Source organism: Cibotium barometz, chromosome 45 (assembly GCF_041138505.1).
Source record: "Cibotium barometz isolate CiBa-2024 chromosome 45, ASM4113850v1, whole genome shotgun sequence".
NCBI lineage: Eukaryota > Viridiplantae > Streptophyta > Polypodiopsida > Cyatheales > Cibotiaceae > Cibotium > Cibotium barometz.
In genome coordinates this window covers 16,066,923-16,083,221 of record NC_141090.1, presented here as the reverse complement: position 1 = coordinate 16,083,221, position 16,299 = coordinate 16,066,923, and the positions used below count along the sequence as shown (strand labels likewise).

The window sequence follows — 16,299 nt, the reverse complement described above, 5'->3', positions numbered from 1 at the left end:
GGAAGGAGTGTGTCATGAGCCTCATCTATGGGAAGATTTGATAAAGACTCATCAATATGAGGAGAATCCGCCATAGCTGCATGTGAGGATGCTCCATCCATAGCGGTAGAGTGTGAAGGTGTACCAGTACCTCTTGATGCACTTTGTGGTTGTGAGCTCACACCACCAACATTTGATGTGCTTGGTGGTTGTGAGCTGGGGCCGATGGCCTCCTCTTTGAATTTGCTTTGCAGCTTCTACACTCTCGTCAATCCGCTCTCGAGGTAGTGGAGGGCGCATGAGTGGGCACACTTCTTGAATTTTTTCCGCCAAACCACCATGAGCAAGAAAAACGACCTCACTCACAGGATAGTATCCATGTGACCCTTGCTTTCCCTCCCAAGTGAAATGAGGTCTTGCACGGGTGCTACTACCACGCAAGACATCTCCACAATACTTTCACACTACACATTTGGTGCCAGAGGTCCCATACTTGTGGATGAATATGGAGTCATCCCACACATTCCGGGTATGGTCATTTCTGTTGCGGCGAGGCATTGTGGAAAGGAGAGAGAAGAAGAGAGAGATAGTTGGTGTCAGGTTTTCTTGTATTACATGGTACAAAAAGGTGCCTGAAAAGACTGTACGTATGCCAGGCCCTTCGTCTACCCCTTAGGGGTGACCTCTGGCCCCTTCTACATGCTTCTACTGAATTCTACTTCTTCAATGATGTGAATATGCTGAATACTTGAATGCAAATGATGGCATAAAATTATAAATATGCTGAAAGTGCTGGTCGGCCAGCTACTGCTGCTGTCGGTCAACCTTGGACAAATATATTCATGAAATGCTCTGATAAATGATGCACTTGCTTCCAATGTTTACCCACACTTGATGGCCTTCTGTTTGAGCACCTGGCTGCCTATTGCCTGAGTCCCTGCTGGCTGCCAACTGATTTCTAGGGGCTGCTGACTGGGTATTCATGCCCTCCATGTGCTTAACATGCTGATGATGATGATGCTAATGCTAATGCTGATGTTGATGCTCAGGAGGATGATAATATGATGATGCATAGTCACAAAAAAATGTGTTTAGCAATTTCAAAACCTGCAAAATGTTTTGAGGCGAAATGCTTCTACGAAACCTAGAAACTTCTCCATCAAGCACGTTTCGCCCAAATATGAAGTCTCGTTTTTTTTTTGACTTTTTTTTCCCAAAGGTACTCATGTTTTCGATCCACCTCTATTCGCCATCTATTCGCTAGACCGTCGCCCACGATTTGTTCCCCACTTGCCCACTAGCCCCGCTGGTTGGTTTGCAAGGTCGACCGTCACCTTCTCCTTCCATTTCCGAGTCCCGGTTGCCCTTGCAAGTCTCCTTCTCCTGTTCTCCTTCCTCTTTTCTTCTCCCTCTTCTTCTCCTCCTCTTCTCCCTCCTTTTCTCCTTCCTCTTCTTCTCCTTCATCCACTTCCTCCCCTTTTCCTCCCTTCTTCTCCCTTCTTCCCTTCTTCTACTTCCTCCCCTTTTCTTCCACTTCCTCTCCTTTTCCAAATTTCCCCTTTAATCCCAGAAATCTATGTTTCTAACCTCAAATGTTCCTTCAGCATCTTGTTCTTAATATGTCCTAGGGCTATGGATCTGTACAGTAAGGCTTCCGTGCATGCAACATAGGGGGCCCCGAGATTAGGGATTAGTAGGCAGATACTTGGCTAGGGTTACTAGATTGATAAAACATGCTTAATGGCTGTTTATAGCAGGTTAGCTATTCATGGCATAGTTATCACTATACAAGTGAGGGCTTGGGTTATTATGAGACACAGTTGTGCGGATGCACCGCTAAAGGTTTGGCTTGGACTAGGACAGACATGCTCATGTCATGCACATGGCTAGTACATAGGTTGGCGTGCCAAAGGCCTTCGGGCATGCTTCGGTGGTATGGGACGTTGGTGTTAGGGCCTATGGATTGCGCAGGAGCCCTAGTCTTGGCTTGGGGGAGATTGGTGGATGCCCAGTCGTGGTTGGGAGGTGAGCTAGCTTGCTACCTTATGATTTGGCTTGGTACTAACTGTGTTTTGAGCTGTGATTAGGGCAGGTCTTGTGGAGGAGTATGTATTAGAGCGATCCTAACACAGAGGCTGATGAAGGTATGCATGTCTAGGCATAGATGTTGGGATTCCAGGTATTTCTCTTATTGTTTCTCTCTCCACACAAGAAGTGCACATCTCCTTGGTGAAGAGGGCTGAAAGAACTCAGCCAGCCAGCTTCCAAGAGTGGGATTTGTAGGGCATGGGAGTGCGGAATTTTGTAACACTGTATCTCTGCACTTGGCACGTGAGATTTTTCTTGAGAAGCAACAAATCAGCTTGGGATTTATCATGGCTGATGAAGTACATAGCGATCGTGTGATGGACAAAATTTTTCATCTCCACAAAGACCATCACCGATAATGACATGAGGGTCGATGACGTAGTCACTAAAGTGGACTTCTACGCTATGATGGCCTCGCTTGAGCAAGAGATTTTGAACCTTCCAACACCATTGTTGTTATGCAAGCAACATTGGTCGGCTTGGTAACTGCAGGGGGAGGTGGGACATCATTAGTAGCACCCTTTTTTACTCGAGAGCCCTATACGGGGGAGAAAAAGCAGAGTGCTTAGAAGACAATGTAATCCTAGTTTCATAGGCTGGGTACACATTTTAAGTTCTATCCTTTCTTGAGGATTAAAAGATACAGATGGTACAAGGGTTCCTGATAGGAAAAGCCCTTACCTGGTGGAAAGAGTTACACGTGAAGGCCACGATAGATTTTGAGAGAGTTTCTGGAAAAGACTCCTTGAGGCCGAGGATGAGTATGACAGAGTGCCCAAGTTTAAAATCTTGGAAATGAAGAATATGCCTTTTGACACCTATCTACAGAAATTTAGAGAGTTGTAGGCTCAGCCAACTCACATGGATCGTATCACCATTCTGGGATTCTTTGTGGAGGGATTGCTTGATGGTTATCAGCTCAAGATCAAGAATAATTGAAGCAAAACATTCTTTTTGACCCTGTGAGTAGTCATTTGATGTCCTATCCACTACTCCGTAAACTCAATTAAACTCCATAATATAGTAAACTCAATTAAACTCCATAATATAGTAAAGGATTTTAATTATCAAGTGTTACAATGCGTTTTGTGTCGGAATGCACAGCGGAAAATGAGACAACTGCTGTGAGAAAGAAAACGTAGAAGTATAGAGAGAGAGAGAAGCTGTATAAACTCTGCTATACACAACAAGATCCGGTACAAATGACAAGTGGGGGGCAAGGGTGGTATAAAATACCACCCTAGGTTGCTGGTCGGCCAGCCCAAAAACAGCCAACATCTGAGAGGTCCACGACTGGGAAAACCTCCAGTCGGCCAACAGAAGACGAGTTGGCCAGGACCATATCACGTCGGCCAGCAATACAACAAGTCGGCCAAGTGAAAAGACAGTCGGCTAGCTCTCAAGATCCCCCATGACTAGCAAAATTGGGGAAAAAACATGGAAAATGAGGAAAAATGGAGACTACTCCTAACTGACACCCACAACAGAGGCCCTCACTCCCTACTGAGTAATATGGTACAAACAGGAGATGACTGTTAACACCCCCTCTTAGCTCTTGGATGTGGAACCAACCCTAGTGAGCTGGAGTGCTGACAGAGCATCGCCTAAGGTAGAGACTTCGTGAAGAGGTCCGCCGCATTGTCCTCCGTTGAACAATAAACAATCAAGATGTCACCAGCCAAAATCTTCTCACGAACAAGGTGATATTGTATCTCTATGTGCTTGATCCGGGCATGGAAGACCGGGTTCCGAGCAATAGCTATACAGTTCTGGTTATCGCACTGGATGACTGTGGGTTCCTTCTGTGGTGCTCTGCTGCTGTAGAAGACAAGGCAATAGTTGGTTGCCTCTTGTTGCTCCAAGAAATAGCTCCTGAGCCAAGGGTAAATCCGTAGCCTAATGTAGATCTCCTTGTGTCTGGATCTCCTCCCCAATCTGAGTCACTCCAACCACGGAGTCTGACTCGGTCCTTCATTCCCCCTCCAGTAACATAGAAGAGTCCAAGATCCTTCGTACCCTGCAGATACCGCAAGATCTGCAATCCTGCGTCCCAATGAGTCTTCAAAGGTGTCTGCATGAATGAGCTCAACAGTCCCAGTGGAAAGCTCAAGTCCAATCTGGTGTTCAGCAACCAAATCAATGAACCAACAAGCTTCCGATACAAGGAGGCATCAACCTGCTCACAAGGATCATTAACTGTAAGTTTAGTATTCGGGTCCATCGGTGAAGAAATAAGCTTGCAGTTCTCCATCCCAAAGGTCTCCAGCAACTCATGAACATATCGTTGCTGTGAAAGAAAGAACCTCTTTTGGGTCTACCAAATCTCCAATCCCAAAAAGAAATGGAGTAAGCCTAAGTCAGTCTTCTTGAACTCCTTTGACAAGGCAGCCTTCGTCACAGCTATGTGCTCCACATGACCGCCAGTGAGAATAAGATCATCCACATAAAGTAAAATCAAAGTGACCATACTGCGTTCCGGAAAGAGATACAAGTTAGGATCTGCAACTGATCTCTGAAAACCTTTCCATAGAAAGAAGGATTCAATCTTCAGATTCCAAGCCTTGGGAGCCTGCTTAAGACCATACAAGGCCTTCCGTAACGTGTAAACCATCCCCCTTGATCCCGGAACCTCAAAGCCTTGAGGTTGCTCAACATACACCTCCTCCTGCAAGTCACCATTAAGGAACACAGATTTTACATCCATCTGATACACCGGCCACCGTTGAGAAGAGGCAAGGGCAAGAACTGTCCGAATCGTGGTCTTCCTTGCTGTCGGTGCAAAGGTATTCTCATAGTCGATGCCACGTCGTTGAGCATAGCCCTTAGCCACAAATTTGGCCTTGTGCTTATCCACTCAACCATCAGACGTATACTTGGTCTTATAGACCCACTTGATACCAATGACTACCGTTTTGACGGCCTCGGAACCAACTCCCAAGTGGTATTCTTCTCAATGGCTTGAAGTTCCACTTGCATGGCTTTCCTCCAAGTCTCTTGGGAAAGAGCTTCCTTAATGGAAGTGGGCTCTTTTTCTCGAATGATCAAAGCATAGTTCACCTGTAAAGGCTCCTTTGACTGACAAACGCAAGAACTGGAATGTCCTTGTCTGTTGCCAACATCTGGCAAGCCATCCACCATCTGGTCCCGGAAAGCCCGCCACAATGTATCCACATTCAAGTGGTCATGATGAAATCACCTAGTTGAGAACCTGTAAGAGAGAGTGCTAAGAGTCTGTAAATCCCATTTTTCACTCCACCTTCCCAAACAACCTGGCCTGTTGCTTTGTCCCGGAGAGCAACAAAATGCTCATCAAACTCCACGCGTATGCCAATCTTGCAAACCTCACACGCTAACAAATGATGAAAACCAAGGGATGGGACATAAAGAACCTAGGAGGAATGCTTCCCCCTTTGCCATCGGGAACGATCTCCAACCTACCCTCACTGTGAATAGGGATAGTGGAAATAAGGATGTGACCTGTGTGCCTTTGAAGATCCTGTAATAACTCTCGGGAAGAAGTCATGTGCCTGGAAGCACCACTGTCTAGAATCCACTCCCGAGTATCCCTAGTGGTTAGTCCAACCGCCTCCTTGCTCGAAGAAGATGAAACTCCGGTGTCCATAATCTCCAAGTGCATTCACGGTTACAGTTGAGGAATCTGCACCTTTCTCGGTGCTCCGCTGAGGACATTTCCTCCACTAGTGACATTTCTCGCCACAATGGTTACATGTCCGCTCTGCCTTCAAGGCATCTGCACTTCCAAGGAAATCCTCTTCATGGGTGATACCCTTTTGTACAATGAAGCCAAGTGTTGTCAAATCCCTCGGGCGAGCGTCATGTGATTGATCACGTGGGGTGTGTAGTTAAGGAAGGTGAAAGAACACACACGGGCATTGACACGATCCCATAACTGTGCTTGAGCCTCCCGTTCTTTCCTAGTAGAAGGTAAAAGCTCCCCGTCCTCCAACTTTGGCCTTGGAACACCAACCACAATGAAATCAGCCAAGTCATAAGACTCCAGGATAGACTGCATCATTACCTTCCAGATGCCATAGTTGGTCCCGTCCAACTGTCGATCCACCGGGAATGTGGGGAGGGTGGGGATCTTCACATGCTTCTCAGCCATCTCAAGCAAATCTGCCATCTCAAGGGTTCATAAGGTCTTGTGAAGGGAGGGTGGGTGGGGAAAAAAATGAAGAAGAGGTTGCAAGCACTATGCAAGGTGGCTGTCCAGCAGTGATGGCCGCCTTCTACCTATTTCTCCAAGTCCCGAATAGCCATAAATTCTCCAATCAGCACCAAAAAACAGCAAGCCCTCAAGCTCACAGTGTCTCCAAGCTTCAAGCCACCTAGGGCTCTGATACCATGTCAGAATGCACAGCGTAAAATGAGACAACTGCTGTGAGAAAGAAAACGCAGAAGTATAGAGAGAGAGAAGCTGTATAAACTCTGTTATATACAACAAGATCCGGTACAAATGACAAGTGGGGGGCAAGGGTGGTATTTATACCACCCTAGGCTGCTGGTCGGCCAGCCCAAAAACAGTCGACAGAAAGTGAGAGGTCCTTGACTGGGAAAACCTCCAATCGGCCAGGACCATATCAGGTCGGTCAGCAATACAACAGATCGGCCAGGAGCCAGCTCTTAGGATCCCCCACGACTAGCAAAACTGGGGAAAAAACATGGAAAATGAGGAAAAATGGAGACTACTCCTAACTAGGCAGGCACACCCACAACAGAGGCCCTCACTCCCTACTGAGTAATATGGTACAGATAGGAGATGACTGCTAACACTTTGTTGGGTATTTCGGAGTGTGTGTGTGTGTGTGTGTGTGTATCCATTGTATACGTGTACGCTTGTTTGTGTTTGCGTGAACAGCCCTTTGTATGTGTGTGTGTGAACACTCACTTATGTGAGTAAGTGTGTGTGAACCTCCACTTATAGCCGTTTATGTGTGTGTAAGCAGTGATGTCATAGGCTATGCCATGTGTTGTTGCTCTAATGAGTGTGACTGAGTCAAAAGATAAGGCTTATGCCTATAAAAGCATTGTACTCTGAAGGTTTTACCAAGACATCAATCAAATCTTATATTATACGTGTAATACAGTCTCTCGCCTGAGCATTGTTTTCTTTCTTTCTCTACTCCTCTCTATCTACATCTTAGTCATGGACATCTTTCATCCCCTCCTTTAAAATCTATCAAATGATATCAGAACCAAGTTGTCTTCCTGCTGTTGCTCTTCATTGGTGGCCTCTTCATCGCTGGTTGTGCGCTTCTGTGCGGTTGGAAATTAGAGTCGACTGCGCCGCCTTGACACTTCTCTACTGTCTGTCGCCTGTCAGTTCCCCACCTTATTATTAAGATTTCCAATCCACATCATCAAAAAGAACAGAAAACAAAAGGCATTCGCTGCTTAGTGTTCTACTTGCTGCCAGCACTTGGAGCCGGCCTGTCTATGCCTACCGCTCATCTTGTATCAATGCAACCTGCTCCTAGCCACTTTGAGCTCCTGCCACTGTCAATTGAATGCCTTTGACAACTGTGCTTGGTGACCACCAATCTGAAGCAAATGCTCTACCTCGTCAACAACATTCATCACACATCGTGTACTTGCACATTAACAAAAAAAAACACTTGTAAAAATTTAGGGTTTTTTCAAAATTTACATTTTTGCATCAGATTGAAGCTACATCATTTGAGAATAATTAGGGCTTTTACCAAAATTGCTCTCTACTTCAGAAATTGAAGCCTAGAAAAGCGCAAAATTTAGGGGTTTCGCTAAAATTAGCCTCTTGAGCCAAAATTGAAGGATTTGCACCTTTTGCATTTTTGGGCTTTTCTCAAAATTGGCCATTTGCATAAAAATTGAGCAAAATTAAGGAGCACATAATGTTTAATTTGATGCTTCGTGCATCGGTTATCGTTACCCCCTTGGGTACTAGAGGCGACATAACTGGTTTGCACAAATTCGGCATGAGCGCTACTCGGCTCCACCAGAGTAGCCCTCGCATGCGGCTCCACCAACATTGACTTCCTTTGCAGGCTCCGGATATTGAAAGATTTTCTCCCACTGAGAAAAAATAATTTTTCATGATTATTTATGTGTGAGTATGATGGGTTCTCTACCTAGGTCGTCCCCCAAAATAGATTTGTAATAAGTGTTCGTCATGTCTCTCAAATTTTTATGTGTTTGTACCACCATATGTTATAGAAGGCTCCACTATTTCAATCTATCCCTATTTTGAATGTCGCGGGGGGGAGGGGGGGTGATTTTTGAGTAGACTGATGTTAAGTGAAAGTCATGAGTGGTCAAGCTCTTTTGGCCCCTGTTCTCTAGACCTCTGAGTCTCTACGTGTCCATGCTTGTTAAGCCTCTGAGTCATGATTGTTGAGCCTCTACGACTTATGTGCAAGCTCACTTGCCTCTGAACCATGCTTACTAGCCTCTGAGTTTGTAGTAGGAAACATGTCTTAAATGGAGCATTAGAGTGTTGCATTAGAGTGCAATGTTGAGTCCAAATCATAGTGGCTATTGAAGGTCTATCTTGGGACATTTCCACCTTCATTCCAAAGGAGGATTTGTTGGGTATTTCGGAGTCTGTGTGTGTGTATCCATCGTTGTATACATGCAACTCTCTTTGTATCTGTGTGTGAACAATCCTTGTATGTGTGTGTGAACATTCATACAACTTATGTAAGTGAGTAAGTGTGTGCGAACCTTCTCTTATAGCCGTTTATGTGTAAGCAGTGATGTCATAGGCTATGCCATGTGTCATTGTTCTAGTGAGTGTGACTGAGTCAAAGGATACTTATGCCTATAAAAGCATTGTAATTTGAAGGTTTTACCAACACATCAATCAAATCTTATATTGTACGTGCAATACAATCTCTCTCATGAGCATTGTTCTCTTTCTTTCTCTACTCCTCTCTCTCTATCTACACCACAACCATGGATATCTTTCATCCTCCTTAGCTTAGGCTTGAGCAATCCTAACCCTAAAATATCTCATGTTCTAGATACCATGTCGTCTGATGCTAATTGTAAGTTTAATTCAATTAGTGTTGAGGTATAGTAGACATAGGTTTAGAGAACACCAAGGCAAAGTTTGTAAATGTTTTCCTAGCCGAGTAGACCTTTAAGATGGGATTCCGCACGTGGTATGGCCATTACAAGTTTCTCGTATTACTTTATGTGCTTACGAATGCTTCTGCTACTTTTCAGCAAATGGCAAATGATCTCTTTAGAGATTATTTAGGGAACTTTTGTAGTAGCATTTCTAGATGATATCTTGATATATAGTTGTACTCTTGAGAAGCTTGTCGAACATCTTTAGATCGTCTTGATGATTTTGAGGCGGGAGAAGTTGTATGCCAAGTATACGAAGTGTGAGTATTTCATAGGAGAACTCGTTTATCTAGGACATTGAATTTCTCGAGATGGAATGAGCATAGATCTTGTGTGGATATAGAAGGTTGTAGATTGGCCGATTCCTTAGACCATAAGGCAACTTCAGTCATTTTTTGGGAATTCACCGTCTTTCTCAAGAAGTCAATGAGGGATTATTCACAGTTAATTGTATCTTTCATGAACTACCTTCGGAGAAGAGGATGTAAGTCCAACAATCAATTTCTTGGAAAGTGAAGCTTGATGAGGCTTTTCGAGCTTTCAACCTTAAGGTGAAGGGAGCACACAACGGTAGGTTGAGTAGATACAAGACTTTGATATGGAAATAAAATATCAGAAGGGTAGGCTGAAATCAGTGGCGGAATCCGCCTCAAGTAAAATTCGACAGGCGAACTCTTTGAGTGTCATTGAGATTAGGGCTGGCCTTTATGACTCTTTGGGAGAGCTATGTGAGTTCGACAATCATTTTGATCGATATTGGAAGTAGCTCCATAGATTTAGACCAAGACTCAAGAGTCATGCTATCTGTGAGTGGTAGCCTGTAGGTGGTTAGTTCCTTACCCGGAATGGATTGCTATTTCAGAATGAGAACGTTTGTGTACTAGATAATGTTGATATTAGGAAAATGATTTTGTATGAATGTCATGACGCTCTACAACAAGTCATCTTGGGGTACAAGAGAAGACTTATGATTTGGTAAAACATACGTTTTACTAGTCTAAGATGAAAGCGTATGTTCAATATTGTGGTAAAGTGTTGTCAATGTGAAGTGAATAAGGGTGAACACCTTAAGACTGGAGGTATGCTACATCCTCTAGATATCCCAAGGGTTAAATGGGAGAATATTTCCATAGGCATCATTGTAGGTTTGCTACGGACCAACATAGGGCATGATACTATCTTGGTGGTGGTGGTAGACATATTGATGAAGATGGCACAATTTTTACCTACAAAAGTGATAGTGAAGGCAACTAAATTGGTGCAACAATTTGTTGAGCAGCATTTCAAGTTGTATGGAGTGCCTTTTGATATAGTCAATGACAAGGACTCCGAGTTTTCTTGACACTTTTGACAACTAGTTTTGGAGATTGGAGACTACACGGAGTATGAGTTTCTTTCATCATTCTCATCTAATGGGCGAACAGAGAGTGTGAATCAGGTTTTGGAGGATATGCTTTGTGCATACGTCTCCAAGAGACCATTAGATTGGGAGAAGTACATCTTGATGGTCGAGTTTGCGTATAATAGTGCTAAGCATGGGGCTATTGGATACAATCCATTTATCTTGATGTCTGGATACCAACCTAGATCTCCGGTAATAGTTGGACTATAGGGTATTCAGATTGATGGGGCTAGAGATTTCTTAGTAGATATGTAGGAAATGCTAGTCAGTGCACGAGAGGCTATTAGGAGTACACAAGTTCGTGCACGGTTTTATGCTCATAGACAACGTTCACTGAGTTTTATTTGAGAGTGCCTAAGAGTTCTGACACGTTATGCAGGTGGAAGGTTGGGAAGTCATCCACTAGGTATTGTGGACCTTACATGATCTTGAAAAAGATTGGCAAGGTTGCTTACAGACTAGAGTTGTCTTCGAATGTGAAAGTTCATCTAGTCTTTCATGTTAGTCAAGTGAAAGAGATGCTGGGAGCCGAGGATAATGTTTTTACCCCTCAGAAACTTGTTATGTTTCACTTGAACCCAAGAGGGGGATAGATTTCAGAGAAAGAAAACTTAGGAATAAGTTGATCCCTAAATCTAAGATTAAGTGGAAAGATAACTTGGCTTCGGTGGTATGGGATGTGGGCCTATGGGATTGTGCAAGAGCCCTAGCCTTGGATTGGGGGAGATTGATGATGGATGGCAGTTGTGGTTGGGAGGTGAGCTAGCGTGCTACCTTATGATTTGGTTTGGTACTAAGTGTGTTTTCAGTTGTGATTAGGGCTAATCTTGTGGAGGAATTTGCAAACTGCAAAGAAAATAGTAATTATTTCATTGAGCCTTAAGAATTATGTGCTTAATCAAGCCCTTCTCTTCTCTAACCACTTGCTTGAAATATTCGTAAAGGCTTAGAAAGAAGGTATAAGGAAACTAATCTTACCAAAACAAACTCTAATGACACACTTATCTAGCTAATAATTGTCTTGATCCTAGCCCTAGATGGTTTTGATACCGTGTTGGAAATCGAGAGGTAGGGATCAAAGACAAAAATCAAACCCCTGATTACCTTTAACCACAATGAGTTGCTTGATGGGGAAGATAATCTGAACTCGTTGCATAATCTTTTTTTTTTCTGGAAACAAGATCCTTCTATTAGTTAACAAAAAACCAGCCTTGAAGGGCTAAACACAACCTTGAAGGGCTAGATACAAACTCGCCTCCATGAATGGGGCGAGGACCAAAGAACAAGCGGGGAAGAGTGATGCACTTCTCCTCCGGCTGGCCGCTCTATGAGGAGAAGGCTATCTCATACAAGGGGTGGGGGAGGGAACAGCCACACAGGTGGTTTGTAGTGCCAAGTGGGCTCACCACCCTTGTCTGTGAGAAAAGGGCCAAGTCACCAGAGCCTCAAGAAGGCTTCCCGACGCTCCCGCATATGGTTAGAGCCACCTTGCAACTTCCCCCACTGGCCGCCGCGAACTCGTTGCATAATCTTACATACAAATGATCTCAAAATACAACATGATATAGCTCCAATAATGAACTCCTAATCTCCGGCAAAGAAGTGGTCCAAAAGCATCCCAAACATGCAGTCCCGAAAGTATCACAAAACGACCATCACAACTTTTTGACTTTTCTAGAGAGTTTATCACTTCTTGTTCATCTACTTTCACAAGTTACAAATCAACCTTGAAAACAATAAACCATACAACCATGAACTACCTCTAAATCACCACATTTCCAACAAATGAATTTCATGTTTAGTGCTTTTACTTTTCTTAGTTTGTCCTTATCACGAGCGTCCTTGACTTTGTTTTTATGTTTATTCTACACAGCAACTTCCTCAAACTGCTGTTGTGACTGTATTCCGGCCTGTTATTGAGCAAATAGGACAGTTGGAGCTCGATAATACGAGCTACGTCCAACTACGACATGATGTAAGATACCTTGATCAAACCTTCGAAATCCATACACCAACTAAGACATGATGTAAGATACCTTGATCAAACCTTTAAAGCATTATATGGGCCGACCGCTCGATGCCATTCAATTTGATTTTGTAATGCAAAAACATTTCATAGAGCACATTTGGAGTGCAGTTTGCAGGGAATGCGAGCCTCATCGTCTTTGCTGGAAGGAATCCAACAGTCATCTCGAATCCACGCTATTTTTTGTATGCCGATGTAGGCCAATCCCTGCCGATAAACCTTTCAATGTACAAAAAAGCTCTTGTTAAGATGCTTTTTCTTTATGTGTAAGCTACATTGCAGGGAAGAGTTCCGGAGCTTACGTTAGACATTCATTTTGAGGGAGGAAGACTAGCTCATCTTCTTTGGTAAGCATGAAAACAAGAAAATAAATAGCTTGTAATCTGCTAAACTGATCATATCTGTGATATATTATCATTTTTTTTGAACAGGAAAGAAGACAATTGTGCAGCTTGCTATGCCAAAAATCAACTTTGCAGAGATGGTAGTTGTGTGACTAGAGAAACCGATTGCCAAAATGCTGACACATCAAACACCACAATAACGGATTACAACTGCAGGCTTGCAGTATGGCTTCTCTCTCTCTCTCTCTCAACGTCTGCCTTAGGGTTGGAGGGTTCATGGGAATTAGGGTAAGGGTTTTTTGTGCATTTCAGGAATCACGTTTAGGTATCCTACGGCCGAGCCATGCATGTGGAAAGCATATGAGCTTGCCAAATGAGGGCCATTTTGACATCCCATTATATATAATTAGCTCATGCATAGATGGATTTGGGAGGGACGCCCTCTCACGCAACCCCTTTCTTTGCTTACACCAGTGGTGGTTCGAGTATGGTAGACTATCTGATGGGGTCTCCTACTTTTTTGCGATGTGCATCCATGATTTCATCCTCCCTCCCTTGTGCCTATTGGGGTTGATCATACTTACTCCAGCCTTCATCATATCCGGGTTTCCATCTACACCTCCCTATTTCTACCTTGACCCACATCCAGTTTCACCATGACTTGATCCCATATATGAGACTCATCCACAAACTTAAAATGATTTACAACATTTACGATGGAGTCTCTGTATTCAAAGCCAACATGTAGACATGTTAACAAACAAGTCACTCCACATGCCGTGGGGTTGCATAGTTCCAGGTGTCCCCGGCTCCTCAAGACGACACATAACAAACCAAACAGGCAGCACAAAGCATTTACAAGCTCAAGCATAAATCGAGTGTCACACACACTTATGCTAGGCAAGTCACTCATGCAAGAACTCTCCGTTCACAATACTTGTACCACCACGAGCTCATCTTGCTCTGGATTTGGGAGTCGTACCTCTTGAACTTGAGGACCCGAGAGTCGTACCACTTGGTCCTACTGGCATAGATCTGGGAATTGTACCGCTTGATCTATCTTGCCATGAGGCTTTGGGAATAGTACCACTTGAGCATAGCTCACCACTGGAGCTAACATACTTGGATTCCGGGGATCGTACCACTTGAGTCCACTAGTGTAAACATGAGGCTTTGGGAATAGTACCACTTGAGCATAGCTCACCACTGGAGCTAACATACTTGGATTCCGGGGATCGTACCACTTGAGTCCACTAGTGTAAACATATCCATGGACGAAATTGGCCAACAAATAGATTTTATCAACAAAATAAAAATTATTACAAAGGTAATCGGGGACTACTACAGAATGGTGGCATATTCCCACTTCCGAGATGGGTTTGGCCACTTATCATGGGTTATGCAGTATGCGGATCAGAGATGCTTGGGTATGTGTTTTTTGGAGCTTCGTCACTACTGGAAGTCGGTGCTCAGGCAGTACCGTGAAGGCCAGAGCCAGTGGGATGCCTCCGAAACCTCTATCATAGACTTCGTTAGACTACATCTGCTTGTGAGAGAGTATGCAACACCCCCCCCCCCCCCCCCCCCCCCCCCCCGGTGGCAGGCCCCTCAAAGACTAAGGGATCACATAGCCATACCTCAAGGCCCCCTGGATCCACTCTCCTACGGAGTTACGAGAGAGAGAGAGAGAGAGAGAGAGAGAGAGAGAGAGAGAGAGCTGTATTAACGTCTACTAGAGGCCGAACTCTGATGGGAGAAAACCTGAATTAGGGTTAGGTTAGAGTTCATTCATGGGAGACATACACAGAGAAGCAAGGGAGAGAGAGAGAGAGAGTTGTGGGGATAAGTCAACTCATGAAAAGCATGAGTGTGTGACTCCCCTATCACACATGTATATTGCACTAGTACACATAGTGCACTTAGTACATTAAAAGTACTAAGTGTACTATGTACTATAACTTATGGGCTTGTACACACTATAAGGGTGGGCATAACGCCTTTACCCCAACAACCTCCCACTTAAAGGCAAAGTGCCCTTAAATGAAGGAAAAGAAAAAATCAGCATGTACATGATAATATACAAGGCCATATCAAGGCTGAAACTGGCCTCATCCAATGCCCATCAAGTGTCTGCAATGAGCAAACCGCTCCGGAGGCAAACTCTTCGTCAACAGATCAGCCGGGTTGTCATCCGTGTGAATCTTAACAAGCTGAATTTGCTTGTTCTCTATCACCTCTCTGATGAAGTGATACTTCACATCCACATGCTTCGTCTTTGCATGAAAGACAGGGTTCTTTGCCAACTGGATAGCACTCTGACTGTCACAATGCAACAATGGAATATCCCCTGTATAGCCCAAATCAACCACTAACCGAGATAGCCATAATGCCTCCTTGCAAGCCTCTGTGGCTGCAATATACTCGGCCTCTGTAGTAGATAAGGCTGTGCACTTCTGCATCCTGGATATCCATGACACAGCACCTCCTGTGAATGTAAATACATAACCGGTAGTAGACTTCCGGTTATCTGGATGACCGGCATAATCCGAATCCGTGTAACCATGCACTAATGCATCCTGTTTGCCAAAGCAAATGCACAAATCCTGTGTGCCCTTCAGGTATCTCATGACACCTTTCACTGCTTCCCAATGCTTCTTGCCAGGGTTGGCCATGTATCTAGAAACCACTCCCACTGCAAATGCAATGTCCGGCCTAGTAGCAACCATGGCATACATGAGACTGCCACAAGCTGAAGCATACGGAATCTTGGCCATATCAGCCCTGTCTGTATCTGACTGTGGGCTGTCCATAGCACTGAGTTTCACATATGGAGGCAAAGGAGTACTAGCTTTCTTCCCCCCGTCCATATTGAACCTCTGCAAGACTTTGCCAATGTATTCCTTCTGAGACAAATACAACACATGCTGATTTCTGTCCCGAAGTATCCGCATACCCAAGATGTGATTAGCATCACCCAAATCCTTCATATCAAAGGTTTGATGCAGCCTCTGTTTCAAAGCATCCATCTCTTTACGAGATTTCCCAGCAATCAACATATCATCAACATACAAAATGAGAATCAATAGACTGCCATTCAAAGCTTTCTTGGTATACAAGCAGTGATCTATGTCACTTCTCCTGAATTTCTGAGATTTCATGAATGTATCAAATTTATGATACCATTCTCTTGGTGCCTGTTTGAGCCCATAAAGACTCTTTTTCAGCTTGCATACAAGCTTCTCCTTTCCACTTACTGCATAACCCTCTGGCTGCTGCATATATATCTCCTCATGGAGATCACCGTGAAGAAAAGCAGTCTTCACATCCATCTG

General features: G+C 44.1%; 1 protein-coding gene across 1 annotated transcript in view; it reads left to right on the top strand.

Annotated features, from left to right (window-relative positions):
- LOC147612488 (uncharacterized) overlaps positions 1-16,299 on the top strand; it is a gene marked incomplete at its 5' end in the record, with an annotated part of 78,667 nt that overhangs the window by 50,177 nt on the left and 12,191 nt on the right. Inside the window, 4 exons of the mRNA XM_086783508.1 lie at positions 12,471-12,572; positions 12,735-12,818; positions 12,906-12,970; positions 13,055-13,190. Coding sequence (XP_086639634.1) covers positions 12,471-12,572; positions 12,735-12,818; positions 12,906-12,970; positions 13,055-13,190 — 387 coding nt within the window. The remainder of the gene's footprint in view (positions 1-12,470; positions 12,573-12,734; positions 12,819-12,905; positions 12,971-13,054; positions 13,191-16,299) is intronic.